The sequence below is a fragment of the Scyliorhinus canicula genome, chromosome 11 (genome assembly GCF_902713615.1).
Source record: "Scyliorhinus canicula chromosome 11, sScyCan1.1, whole genome shotgun sequence".
Classification (NCBI taxonomy): Eukaryota; Metazoa; Chordata; class Chondrichthyes; order Carcharhiniformes; family Scyliorhinidae; genus Scyliorhinus; species Scyliorhinus canicula.
Window position 1 is genome coordinate 147,989,243 of NC_052156.1, and position 24,406 is coordinate 148,013,648.

At 45.0% G+C, this 24,406-nt stretch overlaps 1 protein-coding gene across 5 annotated transcripts in view; it reads right to left on the bottom strand.

Moving 5' to 3' along the window:
* Positions 1-24,406, bottom strand: part of LOC119973480 (inosine-5'-monophosphate dehydrogenase 1) — a 78,723-nt gene that overhangs the window by 21,842 nt on the left and 32,475 nt on the right. For all 5 annotated transcript variants that reach the window (XM_038811700.1, XM_038811698.1, XM_038811702.1 and 2 more), the window contains 7 exons: positions 10,160-10,208; positions 9,481-9,582; positions 2,497-2,571; positions 1,781-1,987; positions 1,516-1,603; positions 816-1,015; positions 342-432 (listed from right to left, as the gene is read on the bottom strand). In XM_038811700.1, coding sequence (XP_038667628.1) covers positions 342-432; positions 816-1,015; positions 1,516-1,603; positions 1,781-1,987; positions 2,497-2,571; positions 9,481-9,582; positions 10,160-10,208 — 812 coding nt within the window. The remainder of the gene's footprint in view (positions 1-341; positions 433-815; positions 1,016-1,515; positions 1,604-1,780; positions 1,988-2,496; positions 2,572-9,480; positions 9,583-10,159; positions 10,209-24,406) is intronic.

Genomic DNA, 24,406 nt, shown 5'->3' on the forward strand with positions numbered 1-24,406 from the left:
CATGGGACATGAGTGATTAAGAACTTCTCATTTTGCTTGTGTGAGCACGAAAAAAGATTCAGACCAACCCCATTTGGCCTCAACCTTTGATACATTTTCCTTCAAAATGGACTTAATCTAACCATTTAATCACCGCCCACAGCATACGTCCACCCTACCATATCATAAGCTCTTACCCACCCATTTATACAGCCCAAATAAAATTTCCATTAGTGCAATGGAGTATCAACCTTGGATTGTGTGCTCCAATCCTCAAGTGGGGCTCTAACCCACAACTGACGGCGAAACTTAAAACTATCTGAGCAAAGGGTAAGACACGGCCAATATTTATCTCCACTTACCATTCCCACCAACCACCTGCAACTCAGGATATTTTTGCTTAATGTAACGGATCATATTAATCTGGAAGACGGAGTTTCCCTGGGATGAATCCTGGAATCGATGGAACAAAGGCAGATTACAAAACCTGTCTAGCCAATCATTCTCCCTCTGCCCTTTCTTCAAACAGTTCAATTTGTACCCACATGAAAGGAGAGATAGGATCTCATTTTTAACATTTTCAACTGAATGCCAGCACTTCAGGCAGTGCAGCACTTCCTCGAAATTGCGTGTGGATGGAGGGGGAGGGGGGGGTCAAACTGGAGCGGGATTTGAATTTCTGACCTTCGGAACCAGATGCCAATTTGAAATGCACTGAGTTAAAGGGCCATTGTCAATGGAACTGGATATGAATGGAGGCTGGTCTCAAGGTGGAGTCACTGCCAATCGCTGAGCCATGGCTATCAAAATCCCCCAAATTCCTGATTGATTCCTACCAACACAACGGCATCCACCCCAGCCTGCATCAAGAGGTCCAGCCGGTATTTATCATCCTCCCGTGTTCCGATAGCTGCGCCACACAGCAGCTGTTTACGCGAGTCTTTTGAGGCCAGTGGGTAATCGCGATTCTTCTTTAAGTCCGTCCGTGCAATGATGGAGACCAGCTCATCCATGTCATTAACGATTGGCAGCTTGCCTGAATAGAAAGACAGAATATCAAACAAGCCAAAGACAGGTTGAAAGTCCGCTGGTACAGCTGGGGCATCAGCACCAGTAGGCTGGACTGGTCACTTAAGAACCATTGAGGAAGGGGCAGCACGGTGGCGCCAGTGGTTAGCACTGCTGCCTCACGGCGCCGAGGTCCCAGGTTCGATCCCGGCTCTGGGTCACTGTCCGTGTGGAGTTTGCACATTCTCCCCGTGTTTGCGTGGGTTTCACCCCCACAACCCAAAGATGTGCAGGGTAGGTGGATTGGCCACGCTAAATTGCCCCTTAATTGGAAAAAATGAATTGGGTACTCTAAATTTTTTTTTTTTTTTTAAATCATTGAGGACAATACGAGTCACTCACACAATTCACATTTCCCCTTGTCTGCCACTACCAGCACTGCCCACCCCCCCAGTTCCAAATGGGACGCCACTGCCACACCGTAGTTCATGGTCTAAGCCCTGCACCATGTTATCATGGTGCTGGTACCTTTCTTGCTGCGCTGTAGAATTTCATTGGCTTCCTTGAGGGTTACACCAGCTGGAGCAACAACCAGGTCTTCCCGCTTCGTCATCACCTGAACAAGGAAAGACCAAGAGTCAGCACATTCCCCGCACAGATAGACACCACACACTCTTTATACATGATAGCATTGACCATGTATAGTACACAAGGAATAATTATCCCTTTAATCCTGACACCATTGCTCCTCTATAGCATTCTTACATTGTAATAACAAGAGTACTTGTTATACCTCGTTCAAGGCCGTGTCGTAATCCTTCTCAGACAAGAAGTCGATATCCCGCGAGGTGACAATTCCCATCAACTTGCTTCCCATCTTTCCTGTTTCTGTGACTGGAATTCCTGAGAAGCCGTGCCGCAATTTGGCTTCGAAGACATCCCCAACTGTGTGGTGGAGGCTCATGACTACCGGGTCGGTAATGAAGCCCTGCTCAAACTTCTGCAAGAGACAAGATGCATAAGCATGAATCACACGCAGGCTGGGGATGGGCTTTCTCACCTGAGCACGGTCTCATCATAGGGCGGGCGAGGCCGAGGGAGGGAATGGGCGAGGCAGAGGGAGGGAATGGGCGAGGCCGGGAATGGGGTGGGCAAGGCAGAGAAGCACGTTCTAGAATACAAATGGTGATTCTTCCATGTGATGCAATGCAATATTTATTCAGCACTTTTAGATGTGAGGGGGGTGGGGGAGGGAGAAGTGCACCAGCCTCGATTCCAACTCAGATGCAGAGTGTTGCCCACTGGGCAGATGAAAGTTTTTAAAACTGTGTAGATTATGATGTACAGCAGCCTTGATTCAGCGTGAGCAATGCACTACGAGAGGTGCAAAATAAATTGCAAAAAATTCCTAATTAAATAAAATGTAATAAATATTTTGCAATGTTCTGCAATTAATTTCAGTTCTACTAAACCAGTTACAACAAATGAAAACATGCGTGTGGAGCCCACCTTAACTTTGCGGACCTCATTGGCTTGAAACTCCGGGGTGCAGTTGTGGTGAATGAATCCAATTCCACCCATTAGCTAGAGAGAGAAAGACGAAGTAAAAACGTCACCACATCACATTTCTATTCAAGTTATCACAAGTCATGCAACCCTAGAATGAGGCAACCCTAGAATGAGCGCAGGGAGCAGAGCAGAGTAGCACACCAAATACAGCACAAGTTAGATAAAGTGCAGCTCCCTCTACACTGTCTCAAAAACTCCATGGGCTGAATTCTCCGCCGTTGGGATTCTCCAGATTGCCAGCAGCCCGGAAGTTTCCCAATGGCGTGGGGCTGCCCCACCATGGAAAACCTCATTGACCGGCGAAACGGAGAATCTCGACAGTGTGTCGCACCAGAAATCTGGGGATGGAGAAACCCGTCCCATATTTATGTATTACACCCCATGGGATGCATCCATCTCTTCCTGCACCAACCTTTCTTTCAGCATCACTGGCCAGTACAAATTACAACTCAACTATGTGGAAGATGGGATCATGGAGACTTCCTCCACTTGGCAGGAAGAACAGAAAAGCAGTAAATATTTGGATGGGGAGGAACTGCAGAACTCTACAGTTCAGGAGATCTAGGTGTCCTGGTACACAAGTCACAAAATGTTGGTGCGCAGGTCCAGCAAGTTATTAGGGAGGCAAATGGAATGCGGGCATTTATTGCAAAAGAAATAAGAGTATAAAAATAGGGAAGTTATTCTACAGTTGTACTGGGTGTTTGAGACATCTGGAGTACAGTGTACAGTTTAGGCCTCCTTACTTAAAGAATCTAATTACATGAGAAGCAGCAGGTTCACTCGACTGATTTTTGAAAAGAAAGGTTGAGCTGGATTGAGCTTATACCCAATGGAGTTTCAAAGAATGGGAGGTATTGAAACAATCCGGGGGGGACTGGACAGATTTGGATTGGATTGGATTTGTTTATTGTCACGTGTACCGAGGTACAGTGAAAAGTATTTTTCTGCAAGCAGCTCAACAGATCATTAGAAAAGGGAATTAAACAAAATACAAGAGAATACATAATAGGGCAACACAAGATATACAATGTAACTACATAAGCATTGGCATCGGTGGAAGCATACAGGGTGTAGTGTTGTCAGTCAATAAGAGGGTCATTTAGGAGTCTGGTGACAGTGGGGAAGAAGCTGTTTTTGAGTCTGTTTGTGCGTGTTCTCAGACTTCTGAATCTCCTGCCCGATGGAAGAAGTTGGAAAAGTGAGTAAGCCGGGTGGGAGGGATCCTTGATTATGCTGCCCGCTTTCCCCCGGCAGCGGGAGGTGTAGATGGAGTCAATGGATGGGAGGCAGGTTTGTGTGATGGACTGGGCGGTATTCACGACTCTCTGAAGTTCCTTGCGGTCCTGGGCCGAGCAGTTGCCATACCAGGCTGTGATGCAGCCCGATAGGATGCTTTCTATAGTGCATCTGTAAAAGTTGGTAAGGGTTAATGTGGACATGCCGAATTTCCTTAGTTTCCTGAGGAAGTATAGGCGCTGTTGTGCTTTCTTGGTGATAGCATCGACGTGAGTGGACCAGGATAGATTTTTGGTGATGTGCACCCCTAGGAATTTGAAACTGCTAACCATCTCCACCTCGGCTCCATTGATGCTGACAGGGGTGTGTACAGTACTTTGCTTCCTGAAGTCGATGACCAGCTCTTTAGTTTTGCTGGCATTGAGGGAGAGATTGTTGTCGTTACACCACTCCACTAGGTTCTCTATCTCCCTCCTGTATTCGGACTCGTCGTTATTCGAGATCCGGCCCACTATGGTCGTATCGTCAGCAAACTTGTAGATGGAGTTGGAACCAAGTTTTGCCATGCAGTCGTGTGTGTACAGGGAGTAGAGTAGGGGGCTAAGTACGCAGCCTTGCGGGGCACCGGTATTGAGGACTATTGTGGAGGAGGTGTTGGTGTTCATTCTTACTGACTGTGGTCTGTTGGTCAGAAAGTCAAAGATCCAGTTGCAGAGTGGAGAGCCAAGTCCTAGGTTTTGGAGCTTTGATATGAGCTTGGCTGGGATTATGGTGTTGAAGGCAGAGCTGTAGTCAATAAATAGGAGTCTGATGTAGGAGTCCTTGTTTTCGAGATGCTCTAGGGATGAGTGTAGGGCCAGGGAAATGACGTCTGATGTGGACCGGTTGCAACGGTATGTGAATTGAAGTGGGTCAAGGCGTTCCGGGAGTATGGAGATGATGCGCTTCATGATCAGCCTCTCGAAGCACTTCATTACAACTGACGTCAGGGCCACCAGGCGGTAGTCATTGAGGCATGTTGCCTGGTTCTTCTTTGGTACCGGCATGATGGTGGTCTTCTTGAAGCAGGTTGGGACCTCGGAGTGGAGTAGGGATAGGTTAAAGATGTCTGTGAATACCTCTGCCATTGGTATGCGCAGGCTCTGAGTGCACGACCAGGGATCCCGTCCGGGCCCATCGCCTTCCGTGGGTTCACTTTCAGGAAGGCCGATCTGACTTGGGAAACTGTGATGGTGGGTATGGGTGAATTATGGGCTGCTGGGGCACTCGACAGCGGATTGTTGGTTACCTGCTCAAACCGAGCATAGAATGCATTAAGTTCATCGGGGAGGGGTGCACTGCTGCCAGAGATACTGCTCGGCTTCGCTTTGTAGCCCGTTATGTTGTTTAGTCCTTGCCACAACCGCCGAGAGTCTGTCTGTGACTCTAGCTTAGTTTGATATTCTCAGAGTGGATATTCAGAGGATATCTCCTTTTGTGGGAGAGACTAGAACCAGGCTCACTGTTTAAAAATAAGGAGATTCCCCTTTAAGATTGAGAGAAGGAGAATTTGTTTTCCCTGAAGAACAAAGAACAACGGTCATTCGTCTTTTCCCCAGTGGAGGCTTCCCCACTGACTTTTCACTCTCCTTATACCCGATGTAAAACCGAGACTGAATTGGATTGTAACTCTAGCCCCAAATGGAGACTGTCCTCAATCAGGTGCACTACTTCAACAATCACCTCCCCACCTCACCTGAGTTCAAGCCATCCACTTCACACAGACACTTATTTGGGGTCTGAGAAAGTTTCACCAAGGGAGAAGACTTAATTATTACCTTTTTCTGGATAGCCTGGCCAATATTACAGGGGTCTCTCTTCAAAAACTGTATTGTCCCGCTTTCAGAAAACACAAGGGAGGTGAGTTCTTATACTGCATGCAGATGACTACATGAGACGTTGTAATTTATTAATTTATTTATAAGTTTATTACAGAACTATATAACATGCAATACACTTGAAGTGAATAAGTGCATTGCAACATTAATGACGATACAAGGTAAAAAATATATAGCCTGGATTCTAATACAGAATCCAATAAAACTTTAAAAATACAATGCTACAGCTAATAACAGTCAAAAATACCATTGACATTCAATGTAGGTTACCTGAATCCCTGATTGCATCAGTTATTGGGCAGATGGATACAAAGTTGTCTGCTTTATAATATCCAACCCCTTGACAACCAAAGAAACATTGAGGGGGGTTTCTCAGTGACCTTCTACAATATCTTTAATTTTCTGAAAAGAAACTGGAACATTTATACCCTTCTAAACTAGATTTAGCAGCAATGGATGTTGCCTCTTTCATTAAACTCCTGCTTTAGGTTTTTCCTCATCATTCATTATTGTTTAATGGTTTTATTGTACACACGTTGAGAGTCTGATATCTGCTCACCATGTTCTTAAATAAGTCTAAAATGTTTCCTGTCACCTTCAATTGTTTCTATTTTTCCATAATAGTGACTTTAACCTTTTAAGAGTGCTTCCACTTTCTAAGGTCTGTTTTTCTAATTTGCAGTATGTTATAGTCCTTTGATTATGTCGAATTTTCTGAGTTAAGTTCCCAAGAGTGTCTTCTTAATAGATAAGGAGAGATAATACCATCGTAAATGCTCCTAAAGTTGCTTTGAAAATGAATTTTAGAGCTTATCTTTACCTTATCCAAAATCCCTTGATGCGAAGAGAACTTGAAAGGTACTGGTGTTACCTTATGCATGGCACAGACTATGTCTGTTTAAAATCTGTTGGAACCAAAGGCGTGAGCTAGTGATGCCCATATGTACATGTCTTAAGGTTTGGATAAAAATAACTTTCCATGAATATCATGGAATTCACAGTGCAGAAGGAGGCCATTCGGGCCATCAAGTTTGCACTGGCCCTTGGAAAAAGGACCCTACATATGCCCTATTCCTGTAACCCAGTAACCCCACCCAACCGTTTTGGACACTAAGGGCAATTTAGCATGGCCAATTCATCTAACCTGCACATCTTTGGACTGTGGGAGAAAACTGGAGCACCCGGAGGAAACCCAAGCAGACATGGGCAGATCTGTGCAGACTCCGCACAGACAGTGACCCAAGCTGGGAATTGAACCTGGGACCCTGGAGCTGTGAAGCAAACATGCTAACCACTGTGCTACCGTGCCACCCACAATATGTGTCCACTTTCTCAATTTTATAGTATAATGTCCTAAATATATATGAATTCTACCTATTTATTTATCCATTTCCTTCACAAGGCAACATTTCTTGAAGCATTTTCAAAATAAATATGAATTGCCAATTTGAGGCAAGCAACAATTGTCAAAACTTGTATCAAATCTTGGCTAAACCATACTTGGGAGTAGTGTTCATAGTTTCATCTTCACATTACAAAACAATGTCATGAGCCTGGAGAAGGTGTAGAAAAGATTTATGATATCTAAACAAAGAGGTCATAACTTATCAGAAAAGACTGAACAGGCTGGAACTCTTTACACTCTAGATTATTAAAAGATTTGATAGCCTAATTGCAGAAAAATGTTCCCAATTGAGTGGGAGATCCAAACTCAAGGACATAAATATGAAGATGGTTACTAATATTTTCAATCGGAAATTCTGGAGAAACCGTTTCAGCCAAAAACATTGTTAGAATGTGGACCTTGCTAACACACATATTGGCTGAGGTATCACAAGACACATTTAAGTAGAAGCTAGGACAGCACGAGGGAGAAAGGAATAGATTGTTGATAGAGTTAGATGAAGAGGGATAGCTGGAGACATGTGTGGAGCATGAAGACTAGTATAAACCAGTTGGACTGAATTGAGTGTTTCTATGCTGCAAATAACTATATATCTCTGGTCTAAAACGTTACAAGTGTACGTCTAGTTAGAACATTTCTCAAACATTCCAAGTAGACACCAGACAATGAAAGACATGAGGCAGTTTCTTTGTTGCTAGCTCCAAGTGCAGCACGTTTCTAAGAAAGATGTTCCGAAACAGTGAGTGGATCACAAGTGAGCCTTAGCATACATTATCATAGAATCATAAAATAATAAAACACAATAGACCACAGAAGGAAGTCATCTGGCCCATTCTGCCTTTGGTAGCACTGAAGCAGTCGATGCAGCAACTCCTGAATAGTATTCAGACTTGGGCTGATATGTGACTGATAACATTTGTGCCGCACAAGGACAACAAGAGAATGTAATCCCTTTTACCATGGACAATTCAGCCCATTGAGTCTGCTCCACCATTCAATGAGATCAAGAATGATCTGATACAATAATCCTCAACTTCACTTTCCCGTCTTATCCCCATTACCCTTTATTCTCTTTTAAAATCTGTCCGTCTCTGCCTTGAACATACTTAACATCCCAGCCTCCACAGTTTCCTGCAACAAAGAATTTCACTGATCCACACCTGAAAGAAGAAATTCCTCCTCATCTTGTCTTAAATGGGCGACCCTTACACTGAGATTATGTCCTGGGCGCTCCCACAAGGGGAAACATCCTCTCGGCATCTACCCTGTCACGCCTCCCTGAGAATCCTATATGTCTCAATAAGGTCAGCATTCATACTTCTAAATTCCAATGACTACAGGCCCAACCTACTTACCTCTCTTCATAAGAAAATCCCCCCCACATCCAGGATCAACCTAGCGAACCTTCTCTTGACTGCCTCTAATGCCAGTACCTTTCCTTAGATAAGAGGACCAAAACGGTTCACAGTATTCCAACTCCATTACCATCACTGAACCCCCCAACAGCCTGGGGCCACCATTGATCTGACCAGTCGCAAATGTACTGTGGCTACAAGAGGTCAGTGGCTGGGCATAATGAAAAAAATTCCCAACTCCCCAATGTCTGTCCACAATCTACAAGCACAAGTCAGGAGTGTAATGGAATACTCTCCCCTTGCCTGGATGAGTGCAGCTCCAAAAACACGCAAGATACTTGATCCCATTCTGCTTGATTGGCACTCCTTCCACCATTTTAAATATTTATTCCCTCCAGCAAAGGTACAGAATGGCAGCTGTATGTACCACCTACAAGATGCAGTGCAGCAAGTTGCCACGGCTCCTTCGATAGCACCTTCCAAACCGGAGATCTAGAAGGACGAGGGCAACGGGTGCTCTGTAACACCAAAACCTACAAGTTCTCCTCCAAGTCACACAATATCATCCCATGAATACATTTTAAAAGTGCTCGTAGCTGTCCAATCAATCTAACTTCTCTGCACTTTTCTCCATAATCTTGTAAATCTTTCTCTTCACATATTTATTCAACTCTCTTTTGAATGTTAAATCTGTTTTCACTACTCTTTCAGGCAGTTCATGACAACGTGCTGCTAAACGACTCGACTGTAAAAAGTTTCCTTGGATTTGTTTATTGTCACCTGTACTGAGGTACAGTGAAAAGTATTTTTCTGCGAGCAGCTCAAACAGATCATTAAGTACATGAAAAGAAAAAGAAAATACATAATAGGGCAACACAAAGTATACAATGTAAATACATAGACACCGGCATCGGGTGAAGCATACAGGAGTGTAGTATTCCCATGTTCTTTTGTCAATCATCTTAAATCTGTTGTCTGGTACAAATACAGCCCACTTATAGAATCCGCACAGCAAAAAAGAACACCGGCTGGTTTTCTTGACACTCACCCCCATTGCAATTGCCATGCTAGACTCTGTCACTGTGTCCATGGGAGAGGAGATGAGAGGAGTCTTCAGAGTGATTTTCTTGGTAAGAGCAGAGGTCAGATCCTGGTGGGGCAGGGGGAAATTGAAATGCTGCTCATGAGACACAACTCAAAAATCAGTATCGACACACACTCATAAGTTGGACATAAAGCCAACGTGCCCTGATCTTTCAGTGCAAGGACATTGCCAAAAATTAAAAACCCTGCTCCCCTACCTTTCTAGTTGGAAAGCAGAGCCCTAAAATGCAGAATGGTCCCAGTAGTAGAGGGAGTAGGAAGATCACCAGATGTATTCTACAACACCCCAGTGTGCACTTTGGGAACCCCCTGCACCCATATTTCAGATCAATAGAGTGCGATACTACAGGAGGAAAGTAACTGGAGGGGGTCCCGAAAGTGATGGGGATAGCGGGAGATGTTTTAAAGAGTCAGAGACATAACAGAGACAGATTGTACAAGAGAAGATTAAGAAAACAGAGGGAACGATGGAGGAACGTGCGCACAAAGGAAAGGCTGTGTAGGTTTCCCATAGTCTAGTTTGAAGATGAAGGACAGTGACAGGGATTTGCTGACCTAAAATAATGCAATGACCAATCCTGCTCTCCATGCCTGTCTGGAAATGTATGATTTTCATAACTCACCACTTCATCAGCAGCGAAGTCAATGAAACCAGGAAGAATCAGGAAGTCACTGAATGGAGAAAATGGGGAGAAAAAAAAAAAGGATAAATTACCGGATGACACCAGTCAGACATTACCAGTAGGGAGGGTTACAGAGACAGCCTGGATTAGCAGTTAGCACCTGGTTCCAATCCCACACAGGTATAATTCCCCCTTCCAGAAGACACTGACTCCTTGCTGGGATAAGTATGATTCAACTGGCCCAGCCATCATCTACTACCCCTGCCCGTTGACCATTTTTCTTCACTGACTCTCAGGCAGTGAATGTTGTTGGGCTATTCAACTGCATGGGGCAGCACAGGAATACACCATTCCCTTCTTTCTCAATACCAGCACACAATGTGCTTTCCAGCAGGAGTCAGAGTGATCAAGAGGAGGAACTCAGGCGGAGACTTTTTCTCAGAGGCTAAAATTACATTTAGCCCCCTCCATCTGGCTGAATTTCTGCTCACAGTACAGAAGACAAGAGATTGACTCTGAATTTTCGTAGTCTGTACGCCGTCCACCAGAAGGGGGTTGAAGCTGGAAGGGGAGAGAAAAGAGCAAGGAAAACAGAATGGGGTACTAGCTGTTTGCAGGTGTTAATGATGAAAACTTGTATTTAAACAATGCCATCATAAAGCAATCCAAAGTGCTTAACATGAGCCTCAGACGAAATTTGGTGCCAAGCCACATCAGAAAATAGGACAAGTGACAAATAACTTGATCAAAGAGGTAGGTTTTAACCAAGAGGTGGGAGAGGTGGAAAGGGTTTAGGGAGGGAATTCTAGGATTTCGGATCTTGACAGCTGAAGGCATGGCTGCAGGTGGTGAAGAAATGAAAATTGGCGACGTGCAAAGAGGCCAGAATTGGAAATTGCAGGTATTTGAGGTTTGTCAGATTGGAGGAGGTTACATACAGAGTTAAGGAGCGGGAAAGCTGTGGAGGTATTTGGATACAAGGCTGAAAAATGTTAAACTGAGGTGTTGCCAAACCTGGAGCTAGCATAGGTCAGCTTCACATGAAGATGCTTGACAGAACAAAGTAACATGGAGATCATAAAGAAATGGTAGAGTTTGAGGCTGCTGGCTGGGTCTGGTCTGACCCAAATAAGGCTTTAGTCACTGAGACACCCTGCATTTTGTCATTCCAAGCACAATCTTGCCACAATAAGACTGCTATGGGGTTTGAGCCCTACTCTAAGCTTCAAGCAGGTAAATCTGAGGTGATGCCCCAGTGTGATACGGAGGGAGCACAAATTTCTTGCAGATGCCAACTTCCCTCACAGGTGGATGCTAAAAGGTCCCATCCCACAATAGGATGGAATTCCCCTGGTGTCCAACATTTATCACTTGATCCAAGAAAGAGATTAACCATTCCTTTGTCTGATCGCATGTGGGATCTCACTATGTACAAACCAGATGTACTTTTGCATATGGAACACTGACAAAGCAAAGCTGGTTTAGCTCACTCGGCTAAATCGCTGGTTTTTAAAGCAGACCAAGCAGGCCAGCAGCACGGTTCGATTCCCGTACCAGCCTCCCCGGACAGGCACCGGAATGTGGTGACTAGGGGCTTTTCACAGTAACTTCATTGAAGCCTACTCGTGACAATAAGCGATTTTCATTTTTTCATTTCATTTGGAACAAGGGAATCCAGAGTTGTTTGTGCTCCTTTAATAACTTATTTGTGGCTCCCAAACTTTTCCAGCTGGTCATTTTCATGAAAAAAGCCTCCAATGTTAAGTCAAGAAAATTACAAATCAAAGAATTAGATGCCAACACAATTTTCCTTCTCAAATTATTCATCTGCTAATCAAAAATGTAATTTCTACACTGTCAGGCTTCACTTGTCAAAGCCCCATGTTTTATTGTGAGGGTAAAAGTTTAATTATGCTGCAGTTTATGATTTCAAATGATTAGTTTAACGAAAAACATCACACTAACTGAACTGGTTTGAATGATACAGTTACACCGTGATTATATATAATGCCTATGGTGCAAGGAACAGATTTTATGGTTGCGAGCATTATTGTTTTGAATATAGCTGAGATGATAAATTATTCTCAATGTGATATTAGAAACTTTTAAATCATGAGAATTAATTTGAAAATTACTTTACTAACAAATTATAGTAAAAAAATCAATTTAATACAAGATCCGTTATAAAAACACAGATAAAAAGCATTTTTTCAGTTTTATGTGCAAGTTAGTTCAAGCATATGACATTTTACACCATAAATAAAAGCATAATATCCCTAGATTTTGAATTAACTTTTTTCCCTGAGCTACAGTTATGCCTTTATTTGATTCTTTAATTTTTTTTCAGCTTGGACATCATAATAGTGTTTATTTTAGGCACTCTTTCTAAAAAGAAGTCCTAATCGCTAGCCACGGCTCAAGTCGGTTGTACATGAACTGCTGAGATGGAACATACAATGGGGTTCTACCATAAATGAAAGATTTGAATGCAAATAGTGTTTTCATGACTTCAAGACATCCCACAACATTTGGTGGCCAATTAAGCACTTTGGACATGTGGTCATTTTTGTAATTAAGGAAGCACAGCACCCAATTTGTAGATAGCAATGGCCACCACAGCTATGCAACAATAACCAGATAATCTGTTTTTAGTGATGTCAATTGAGGGATAACTATTATCCCAAGACACTGGGGAAACTCCCCTGTTCTTTCTCAAAATAGCACAATGAGATCTTTTGCATCCGCCTGAAGGGGCAGACATAGGGCGTGATCAAGCAGCCACGTTGCGCTCTTGCTCGAGCACGGTGAGGTCAGTGAATGCCAGGAGGTGCCTCTCACGGGCTTCCCAGCAGTCTTTGCACCTCACAGGATCCACCCAAGTCCCGTGAGGCATCTGAGTCAGAAACACACCAACAAAGGGCGTGACCAAATGGCGTGCATCAAAGCCGGTTTTAACTTACCCAGGATCCACTGGCCTCCCCAGCGAGGCCGCAGCCGGGCACCATTCCGCACTGGTCCACACAAATGTGGGCCAAGCGGAATGGCACCCAGGGGGTCTCCTGGCAGGAAACGCCCTGAAAAACCCACCACAAATGAACTTAGAAATTTTTCTAGAGAATTGCACCCATAGTGTCTCAGTTTAATATCTCATTTGGCGCTCGCACCTCTGACAAAGTTGCTCGCCGTCAGAACTACACTATGGAGCGTCAACCTAAAGTTCGTGCTCAAGTCTCTGGAGTTAGGACCCAAATCCTAGACCGAGTGTGTTACACACTGCCCCATGGCTGACAAAGTCTCATGTATTAGGAATCATAAACCTAGAAGACTGAAATTCACAGCTACAGGAGTCATCACACAACCTAGACACAAACATAAGGGTTTCAGCTCAAGGCCAAGCCTGGAGCCAAAATAATTGACTATTTTGGTTTGTTGTGCTTTTTGAAATGCATATATTATATAAAAAATAACAAGCAGTCCCACCTCCTCCACACTCCATGTGAACTTCAATGACCAGTGACATTAGTCTCAGAACAGAAACAAGCCACGTAAAAAATAAAACCAAATGCAGCTGCCAGCTGCTGAAATGGGTTTCCCACGGGTTCCTCAAGAACCAAAGGTTAAATATTTTGCAGCTGGCCGCAGTAGTAGATCAGGACACTGCAATCTGCCCTGAGCCGATGGGATAAAAGTGATTGTTAGCTGAAAAGTTTGTTTGGGGCTGTGACGTTTCCAACATGCCAGTCACAACTTCCGTAGATATTTGCCGGGGTACATAGGAGGTAGTAACTCCCATAAAAAATCCTTATTACAAAATTTACAGCACCAAAACAGACCACAAAGCCTGACTGATAATGCCTATGCTCATGGCCCACGCAAGGCTCCTCCCTCACAAATTACATCTTCCTCATGCTGTACCTGTCCTGGGAGTTTTTGATGGGGCAGTGTAGAGAGAACTTTACTCTGTATCCAATCCATTCTGTACCAGCCCTGGGAGTGTTTGAGAAAATTAGGCAATCATGGGGGATGAGGGTGATTAATGCACAAGTCAGAGGATATCATTGGTAATTCTGTCTAGGGTAGTCTCCATACTATGACTTGGGCAAACATAACTGTATGTAGCAAAGAGATTGTTCTGGGGCTGATGTCGGAGTACATAATTGGCAACGTTAGCTAGCATAAAGATTAGTAATAGTAGCTGTGATCGGGAAGGTATCCAATGGGATAAGTTTGGAGAGAAGAGGTGAAAATTGTGGTACTCCTGCTATCAACATCAATCTAAATGGGCACCTCCAAGTGCAAATCTGCACCTGCCTCTAAAGGGGAAAAGATGAGGCGAGTAGGGCATTAAAAAAAATTCCTTCATGGAATGTGGGCTACGCTGGCAATGCTAGCATTCGTTTCACGTCCCTAATTGCCCTTGAACTGAGTGGTTTGTTAGCTATTTAAAAGTCAACCACATTGTTGTAGGTCTAGACTCACATGTATGCCAGAAAATTGTGATTCTGCAATGTCTAGTTTGGATTTCCAAAGCCAGTTGATGGCAAAAAAATTGAAGGGCAGATTTCCATTAAAGGTTCTGGAAATTAATGAATTTAAAGTAGAACTCAATAAATTTCAATTTAGCAATCAGGGTGCAGAAATAAGGAAGATATTTATGGATTCCAAAGGCAAATCCTTCAAATGTTCTCCACTTACTTTACACTCTTGAACAAAGTCTGAAAACTTATGATTTAAGGCATAAATAATAATAATCTTTATCGTCACAAGTAGGCTTACATTAACACTGCAATGGAGTTACTGTGAAAAGCCCCTAGTCGCCACATTCCAGCGCCTGTTCGGGTACAGAGAGCCAGAATTCAGAATGTCCAAATTACCAATAACAGCACGTCTTCCGGGACTTGTGGGAGCAAAACCGGGCACCCGGAGGAAAACGTGTCGACTCCGCAGACAGTGACCCAAGCCAGGAATCGAACCTGGGACCCTGGCAGGAAAGAGTTTAATTTTTGGGGAATATTCAATTACCAAGATCTGATTAATCTAAATAGTCTTTCCTTTCAGGGCCTGACACAGTTAATGGTGCTGTTGAGGAGATGAGGAGGATTATTTTTACTCTTGAGTTACGATGATCTGGATGGTGGAAGCAGATTTTATAGTATTCTCCGACGGAACCTTTGCCTCTACTTAAACAGGAGAAAGTTGCAGGGCTATTGGGAAAGAGGATAGTTGGGCTGATCACACAATCCTTCCCTTTCTTCATTTTCTCCTACATAATTCAGATTTTTGAGAACACATGCGGGGTGTCACCAAACACATAATTTAAGGAAGGTTCTCAGAGCAAGGGGCTTGTAGACTTCCACACATCAGCTCCCTGCCCTTCAGCTTCTCATACTCCCACTAAGGGGCAGTTTAGCATGGCCAATCCATCTAACCTGCACAACTTTGAACTGTGGGAGGAAACCCAAGCACCCAAAGGAAACCCATGCAGACAAGGGGAAAATGTGCAAACTCTACACAGTCACCCAAGGCCAAAATTTAACCCAGGTCCCTGGTGCTGTGAGGGAGCAGTACTAACCGTTGATATAACCACTGATGATATAATGCAGAGCTTCCCCCCCCCACCCACAAAGTAGGACAAGGGTTGCCAAAAAAACCGTCAGCACAATCAGCCCCGGTTTCTCGGCAAATCGCACAGCATCCAACATTAGCCATTCCTTTATCATCACAGAATCAAAATCCTGGAACTCCCTCCCTAACATCACTGTGGGAGCACCTTTAACACATAGGACTATAGCGGTTCAAGGCGGCTCATCACCACCTTCTCAAGGGTAATTAGGAACGGGCTATAAATGCTGGTTTTACCAGCAACACCCACACCCCGAGGATGAATTAAGGAATTGTGAACTGTTGAGCTACAATGGGCCAAATGCTGCACCTCATGCAAAATTTATCGAGTAACAGGTCATTCAAGGTTTTCATCAAGCCCTATACCATTTTCAAAACCTGAAATAAACATGCTGGCCATCCTCAGCTTGACTGCTTAATAAAAAAAAATCTATGAAATCATTCCTGTAGCTCTAGAATGGTGGGCATCTTGTGGGAACTGCACACACCAAATAAAAAACAACTCTGAAATGGAAAAGTAAATAACAGTTTCTTCAAGGCTCGGGACTAAAGGCAAAATTCTCAAAAATTAGAAACATAATATGCCGCATGTTTTCATAACTAACTGAGAAACAGCTAACTTCAAAACACATTGCATTGTAAACCCTCTTGATCCAAGAGGTAGGTTAGCTGTACCCTTGGCAACTGTGATGCAGGCCACACACCCCTGAGAGGGGAAGAAACCGCTGGTAACAAGGACTGCTGAAGATCCCACCAGAGGAACTAATTGTCCTGGAGCTTAACACGATAGCCTGGAAGTTTCCAAACATGCAGACCTGAACTATCACAGTCAGAAGATTGTTGGTTCAAGTCCTACTCCAGGGATTTGAGTATTAAAAAACCCTGGGCTGACACATTAGTACAGTACTGAGAGAGCCCTGCACCAGCTGAGATGCCAGCTTTCAATAAGACAGTGAACATGGAACACAGAACAGTACAGCACAGAACAGGCCCTTCGGCCCTCGATGTTGTGCCGAGCTTTGTCCAAAACCTGGGGACTGAGGTGGTTAGGGAGTTGAGAGTCCTATCACAACTATGAATTTGATAAAAATGCTCTCATATGGTTTATAATTTCTGAATTAAAGCACACTGTTCATTTCAAAAACTATTTTTGACCTGATATGCAACCGTACACAACCCACTTGCAAGAAGCCTCTTCCTTAAGCCACATGACCTACTGAAGCTATATCCCGTGCTGGCAATTTACCCCACCCTATGAATCCAATTTATTCATTCGTATCATGGGATTATTAATTTATTAAATTATGCTTAAAACAATTTAGCAACATTCCAGTGGATTATAAAGGAGAAATTCTCAGAATTAGACATACCATTCAAACTTAAAACTTTAAACTTAAAAAAAGTTAAAACAATTACCAATCTCAAAATAGAATACTGATAACACGGATCAGCTTGAATTAATTAGGAGCATTCTCAGAGAAGTAGATTATCTTCTCTGGTGCACAAGGTTGTGGGTTCAAGCCAAATTCCAGGATGTTTTCTCATGTTATATAAGAAAGTTACTAAGTTCAAGGGCTTCCATCAGGGGCCAGTGGATATTCCTCTATTTTCCCATCTTCCCCGAACCACTTCCCCCCCGCCCCTCCCCCCCAAACACACAAGGTTGAGAGGCTTGGAGGCTAATTGCTCTAATTGGTACTGCTGATCCACAATTTGAAGCTGGAACCGTCCAAATCTAAACAGCCACAACCTCTGAAGGAGACATAATATTTTACTGATTGATTGTTGAGGGCATTCCTGTGTGCGACTGAGGGTTTTTTTTATATATCAGGAGGAAATTGCTCAGCAGTAACTTGGAAGAGGGGCTTTGTGAGATTTTCATAGCATATGCTAAAAGTCATTTGCTGATCATCCCATTGATAGGGATATATTGATGGAAAACCATGGGAGTGATAGGACAGGGAACCATAGGACTGAAATCTCAAAACTTAACTTGGAGGCATTATCAAAATTCAGCAATTCCTAAAGAACCCTTCTGAAAGGAAATCGGGGTCAACGGGAAAAAACCTTGGTGAATGGCTCACCAGCAAGAATTGGGCAATGCCAAGATTGGCTTTAAAAAGCCTGCAGATTGCAAAAGGAGAAGGAAGAGGAGTCTCAACAGTATAGGAAACTACATAGCCCATCAAGCCTGCAGGGAATTCCAGTTACAAGCCATCCAAGTTAGAAATGGCACAGTGAGTCTTCATTTAACATAGTCGGGACACAGCAAAGATAAAGTCCATGTAGGATGGATAGGTGTAGCTTAGGAAGAAGGAAAGTTGGAAGGAAGGTTTATATTCACAACTTTCCACAATTCAGGATGCCCCAAAGCATTGTACAACTAATTTGTGAGTTTTACAGGTAATCACCTGTATACATTCTTTGGTATACATTCTTGAGAATGAGAACATCACTGCCATTATTGCCCATCCCGTATTATCTTGGAGATGGTGGTAAGCTACCTTCTTGAGCTGCTGGAGTTCATGTGATGTCAGAGGTAGTTCCAAGATTTTGATCTATAAGGTTTATTTAACAGATACATACCAGTATTTGGATGGAGGTGGGGCTGGGGGTAAGAAAGCAAATCTTATACTTGAGGCAAAGCCCTGTTTCACATGGAGCGCTCTTAATTGAGCATCTCAAACTGTGCCGAACATGCATACTGGACCTGTAGCAAACAGGGTTTCATCCTGTATTTATCAGCTCAAGATGCACTCTCCTGATAAGTTTAGAAGGAATAAATCTGTAATTATACCACTGGCAGTTTTCACCATCTAATGGACACAATACAAAAATGCACAAGTCAGGAGTGTGATAGAATATTCTCCGCTTGCCTGAATTAATGCAGTTTTCCTCAATATCTAATTGAAGGAAGTGTTTACTGGGTGTTGATTAAGCAGTCTAATTACTGAACAACAATGGGGGAGTCGAGAGAGGTAATGATGAGGTAGAACTGTGTCATCAGTACAGGTGAAAACTAACACCGTACTTACAGATGATATCGCCGAGGGGAAAGAAATGTGGGTATGAAATAAGAGGGGGGCAAGAATAGATCCCTTGGTGGGCAGCACAGTGGTGCAGTGGTTAGCACTGCTGCCTCACGGAGCCGAGGTCCCAGGTTCGATCCCGGCTCTGGGTCACTGTCCTTGTGGAGTTTGTACATTCTCCCCGTGTTTGCGTGGGTTTCGCCCCCACGATCCAAAGACGTTCAGGGTAGGTGGATTGTCCACACTAAATTGCCCCTTAATTGAGAAAAATGAATTGGGTACACTAAAAAAAATTTTTTAAATAGATCCCTCGGGGACACCAGAGGTAGCATTGTAGAAACAGAATGATAGGCCATTACTAGTGATACTTTAGCTATGATTAGATAGATAAAAGCAAAGTGAGAGCAGTCCCTTCTCAGCCGAAGAGGTGCTGGAGGAGCACGGTATGGTCAAACATGTCAAATGCTGCACACCGGTCAAGACGGAGGAAGGGGATATTGTAAGTTTGTCACAGAGCTATACAATGTCATATGACTTTGATAAGAGTTGTTTTGGTACAGAGGCAGTGGCAGAATTGGAAGGATTCAAATGTGGAGTTCAAGGAAAAATGGGGATGGACACAGTTGGATGATGTAACAGAGGAGTAGAGGATTGAGCCAAGATCAGCAAACTGACACACTGCAGAAATCGGAATCATAATTCTGCAGTCTGCTCCAGTGTGGAGCTAGTAGTGGTGCAATGGCCCAAAAGGCTTCCCTTTGCATTCCCTTAGAATTCAATGAGCAGAAACAGATAATGCAGGTTCTTCCACCATCCAAGTCAGCTGATGAGCGATTCCCTGCCATTCCAGCTCCTGAAACACTCCAATTCTACCTGGAAGCGAGAACAACTAATGGAGTGTTATTCATCAGCCTAACAAGGCCCTGCACAGGCATTACTTGCTACCAATTCACCTTGATGTCCTCTCTACTGCACTTCATGCAGTGTCAACTTCGGTTTTCTCATCCACATTATCCATTTAAATATAGCGACCAGTCAAAAAAATTGCAGCTTGATGTTGGGAAATGGAAGGAGTAAAATTACTTACATTTATATCAAACTTTTAACATGTCACTGGAAATGTTTGATGGGACAATGCAGAGAGAGTTCTACTCGTGCATAACAGCTTTTCAGCACTCATTTAAGTAAAGAAAAACTGTAGAAATTCACACTTGTACAAAGAACCAACTAAAACTTAGCAAAATCACATTCAGTTAAAAGTCTTTACACACCCTGTAATAAATCACTGCAGGCATGGGTCACAATGACACACTCCCTTGAAATAAAGAGAAGCACTGAGAATAGCATGGCCACATGATGTACTCAGTACAGGGGACTTCAATAATCAAGAGTGACTCAGGAGGACCACTTCTGACAGGTAGCACAGTAGTTAGCACCATTGCTTCACAGCTCCAGGGTCCCAGGTTCGACTCCCGGCTTGGGTCACTGTCTGTGCTGAGTCTGCACGTTCTCCCCGTGTCTGCTGAGTTTCCTCCGGATACTTCGGTTTCCTCCCACTGTCCAAAGATGTGCGGGTTAGGTGATTGGCATACTAAATTGCCCTTAGTATCCAAAACAAAGTTAGGTGGGGTTACTGGGATAGGGTGGAGGTGTGGGCTTAAGTAGGGTACCCTTTCCAAGGGCCGGTGCAGACTCGATGGGCCGAATGGCCTCCTTCTGCACTGTAAATTTTATGATTCTATGACCGGGTATTGACATATGACCTGCAACAGGTGGCATGAGAACCAACAATTTGCATTTATATAGTGCCTTTAACATCGTTTAATGTTTCAAGAGCATTATAAAACAAATAATACCAAGCCACACAAGGAGAATTACGTTTGATGGCCAGAATATTGAACAAAAGGGGTAGTTTTTAAGAACTGATTTAAAGGAGGAAAGCAATGTACAAAGGCAGCAGGGTGTATGGAGGGTATTCCCTAGAAATTGGGGCCAAAGCAATTGAAGGCCCGACCACCAATGTTGAAACAGTTAAAATTGAGGATGTGTAGGAGGCCAGAATTAGGGAAACAGAAATCTGAATGTTGTGGGGTGGGAGGGGATTAGAGAGATAGGGAGGAGAAATGCCATGGAGGAATTTGAAAACTAGAATGAGAATTTTAAAATCAAAATATGACTTGACTGGGAACCAATGTAGGTCAGCAAACACAGGCGTAATATGGGGAACGTGACCTGCTGTGAGTTAGTGAGCAGAGCTTTGGATGACGTCAAATTTACAGAGGGCAGAATGCGGCAGACCAGCCAGGAGTTCATTGGAATAGTCAAGTCTAAAAGCAATGAAGACATTAATGAGGGTTTCAGCATTAGCAGAGCTCAGACAGGGGCAGATTCGGATGATGTTACAGTGGTGAAAAAGGGTTCCTAGTGATGGCTAGAGTGAGATTGAAAGCTAATCTTGGGATCAAATAGGTCACAAGGTTGCAAACAGACTGTTTTGTTGCCAGGAAGAAGGATGCAGTTGATAGTTGGGGAACAGAGTTTGGACTAGGGACCAAAAACAATGGCTTAAGCCTTTTTAAAATTAATTTACGGGATTTGGGCGTGGCTGGTTAGACCAGCATTTATTGCCCATCCTTAATTGACCTTCAGAAGGTGGCACGGAGTTGCTTTCTTGAACTGCTAGACCTTGAGATGTAGGTACACCCACTGTATTATTAGGGAGGGAGTTCCAGGATGTTGCCCCAGCGACAGTGAAGGAACGGTGGTATATTTTCAAGTCAGGGTGATGAGTGACTTGGAGGGGAACCTCCAGATGCTGCGGTTCCCAGGTATCTGCTCCTCTTGTCCTTCTAGATGGTAGTGGTTGTGCGTTTGGAAGGTGTTGTCCAAGAAACCTAGATGAGTTACTGCAGTGATCTTGGAGATGGTAAACACGGCTGCCACTGTTCGGCAGTGGTGGAGGGTTTGAATGTTTGTGCAAGGGGGAGCAATCAAGCGGCTGCTTTGTCCTGGATGGTGTTGAGCTTTTTGAGTGTTGTTGGAGCTGCACTCATTCAGGCAAGTACAGTGTTCAATTACACTCCTGACTTGTGCCTTGTAGATGGTGGACATGCTTTAGGGAAACAGGAGGTAAGTTACTCTAGAATTCGACTTCTGGTGGTGGCGATGACGTAGGAAGCTGCACATTTGGGAGCTCCCGATTCAAACGGACTTTTCGACTCTTTTTAGAGCCCAAAACGGAATTTTTTTCGACGTCTCCCGGTGGGAGAAGGTGTGATGATCAACTTTCTCCACATTTAATGCCTCGAACTCGGAGTGGAAAGCGGGAAAAAACGGCAGCAGCTCCCCAGAAAAAACGGGGGAAGGATTCTAAAATGGCGCCCGGCAGAGCACCAGAGGAGTGAAGTCTGTGGGCGCAGGAGCAGCAAGCTGCTCTCCTGCGCTGTTTTGCAGATTTTAAGGCTGAGGTGCTGAGCTTTCTGCAGGTAACGAATAAAAAGCTTTCGGAGATTCAGACGACCCAGGGTGCTGCCATCCAGGCATTGCAGGCGCAGGCCGCTGAATGAGAGGAGGAGGCCGTGGTCCTCGTGAGTAAGGTGGAGGGGCACGAGGCACTCCACAAGAAGTGGCAAGACCGCTTCGAGGAGCTTGATCTCCGCATGAGGCGGAAGAATCGGAGGATCTTGGGCTTTGTGGAGGGGCTGGAGAGGTCGGATCTGACAACCTACGTGGCCATGATGCTGAACTCGCTAGTGGGGGCAGGATCTTTCCATCTGCCCCTGAAGCTGGAGGGAGCCCACAAAGTACTGGCCAGGTGCTGGTGAGGTTCCACCGGTTCAGTGATCGGGAGTGTGTGCTGCGCTGGGCCAAGAGGGTGAAGAGCAGCAATTGGGAGAATGGGGTAGTACGGATCTACCAGGATTGGAGTGCGGAGGTGGCTAAGCGGCGGTCCGGGTTTAATCGGACGAAGGAGATGCTCTATAAGAAGAAAATGAAGTTTGGAATGTTGCAGCCTACGCGCTTGTGGGTAACCTATTTGGAGCGGCATTATTATTTTGATTCCCCGGAGGAGGCGTGGGCCTTTGTGCGGACGGAGAAGCTGGACTCGAACTAGGGGTTGGGGGTTGCGGGGTCGGTTGTAATGCTTTATTGCTGGTTTCTGCTGTTGCTGTGTTTTTTCTGTACTTTTGATATGGTTATTTATTGGGGTGTTCTGTTTTTTGTTGGGGGGCATTGTTTGAGTTTTGTATTTTGCGGGGGAGGGGTTGGGGGGTTTGTTGTATTCTGTATAGGGTTGGGGGTATGGAGTGAGGCTGGTATTTGGGAGCTGCGTCAGAAGGGTGTGGTGGGGCAGTGCGAAAGCGCGGGCTTTCCTCTGGTTTCCCGCATTGCGTGGCTGGGGGGGTGGAGATGATGACGGGGGGGGGGGGGGGGGGGGGGGGGGGGGGGCCGTAACTGGTTCCTCCCCGCGCTGGAGCGGTGCCCGGAGGAGGGACAGGATGGGGATGATCCCACTTTGGGAGGGGTCGGGTTTTTGGCGGGAGTTTCCGGGGTCAGCAGAAGTTAGCTGACCCACGGAAGTACAATGGAGGATGGTTCGCGGCTAGGAGGGTTCCTAGCCTGGGGGGGTGGGGAAGACCGGGTTGCTGCTGGCAGGGTCAGGAAGGAGCTGGTGTGGGCCGGGGGGACAGAGGTGAGGTGTTGTCGCAGTGGGAGACCAGGTCCGTCTGAGGAAGGGGTGGGTGGGGCAGGTTTTCCACTCCGGGTTGGATGTGAAGAACCGGGGAGTGGCGATTCTGGTGGGGAAAAATGTGTCGTTTGAGGCATCTGAGGTGGTGGCGGATAAGGAGAGTAGGTTTGTTATGGTAAGGGGCAGGCTACAGGGAGAGAAGGTGGTACTTGTTAATGTGTATGCCCCAAATTGGGATGATGCGGGCTTTATGAGGCGTATGCTGGGACGGGTCCCGCTGATTATGGGGGGGGGGGGACACACACTTCAATACGGTGTTGGATCCTTCACTGGATCGGTCCAGTTCAAGGACGGGTAGGAGGCCGCCGGCGGCCAAGGTGCTGAGGGGGTTTATGGACCAGATGGGAGGGGTGGACCCATGGAGGTTTGTGAGGCCGAGGGCACGGGAGTACTCTTTCTTCTCCCATGTACATAGGGTTTATTCTCGGATAGACTTCTTCGTGGTGAGTAGGGGACTGATTCCGAGAGTGGAGGAGACCGAATATTCAGCCATTGCAATCTCAGACCACGCTCCGCTTTGGATGGAGTTGGAGATGGGGGAGGTGCGGGACCAGCGCCCGTTGTGGCAGTTGGATGTGGGGTTGTTGGCGGAGGAGGAAGTGTGCAGGAGGGTTCGGGCAAGTATTGAGGGGTACCTCAAGGTGAATGATACGGGGGAGGTCCGGGTGGGGATGGCCTGGGAAGCCCTGAAGGCAGTGATTCGTGGGGAGCTGATATCCATCTGGGCACACAGGGAGAGGAGTGAGAGGGATAGACTGGAGGGAAAGATCCTAGAGGTAGATAGGAGGTACGCGGAGGCACCAGAGGGGGGATTGTTGGGGGAGAGGCGCAGCCTACAGGCTAAAT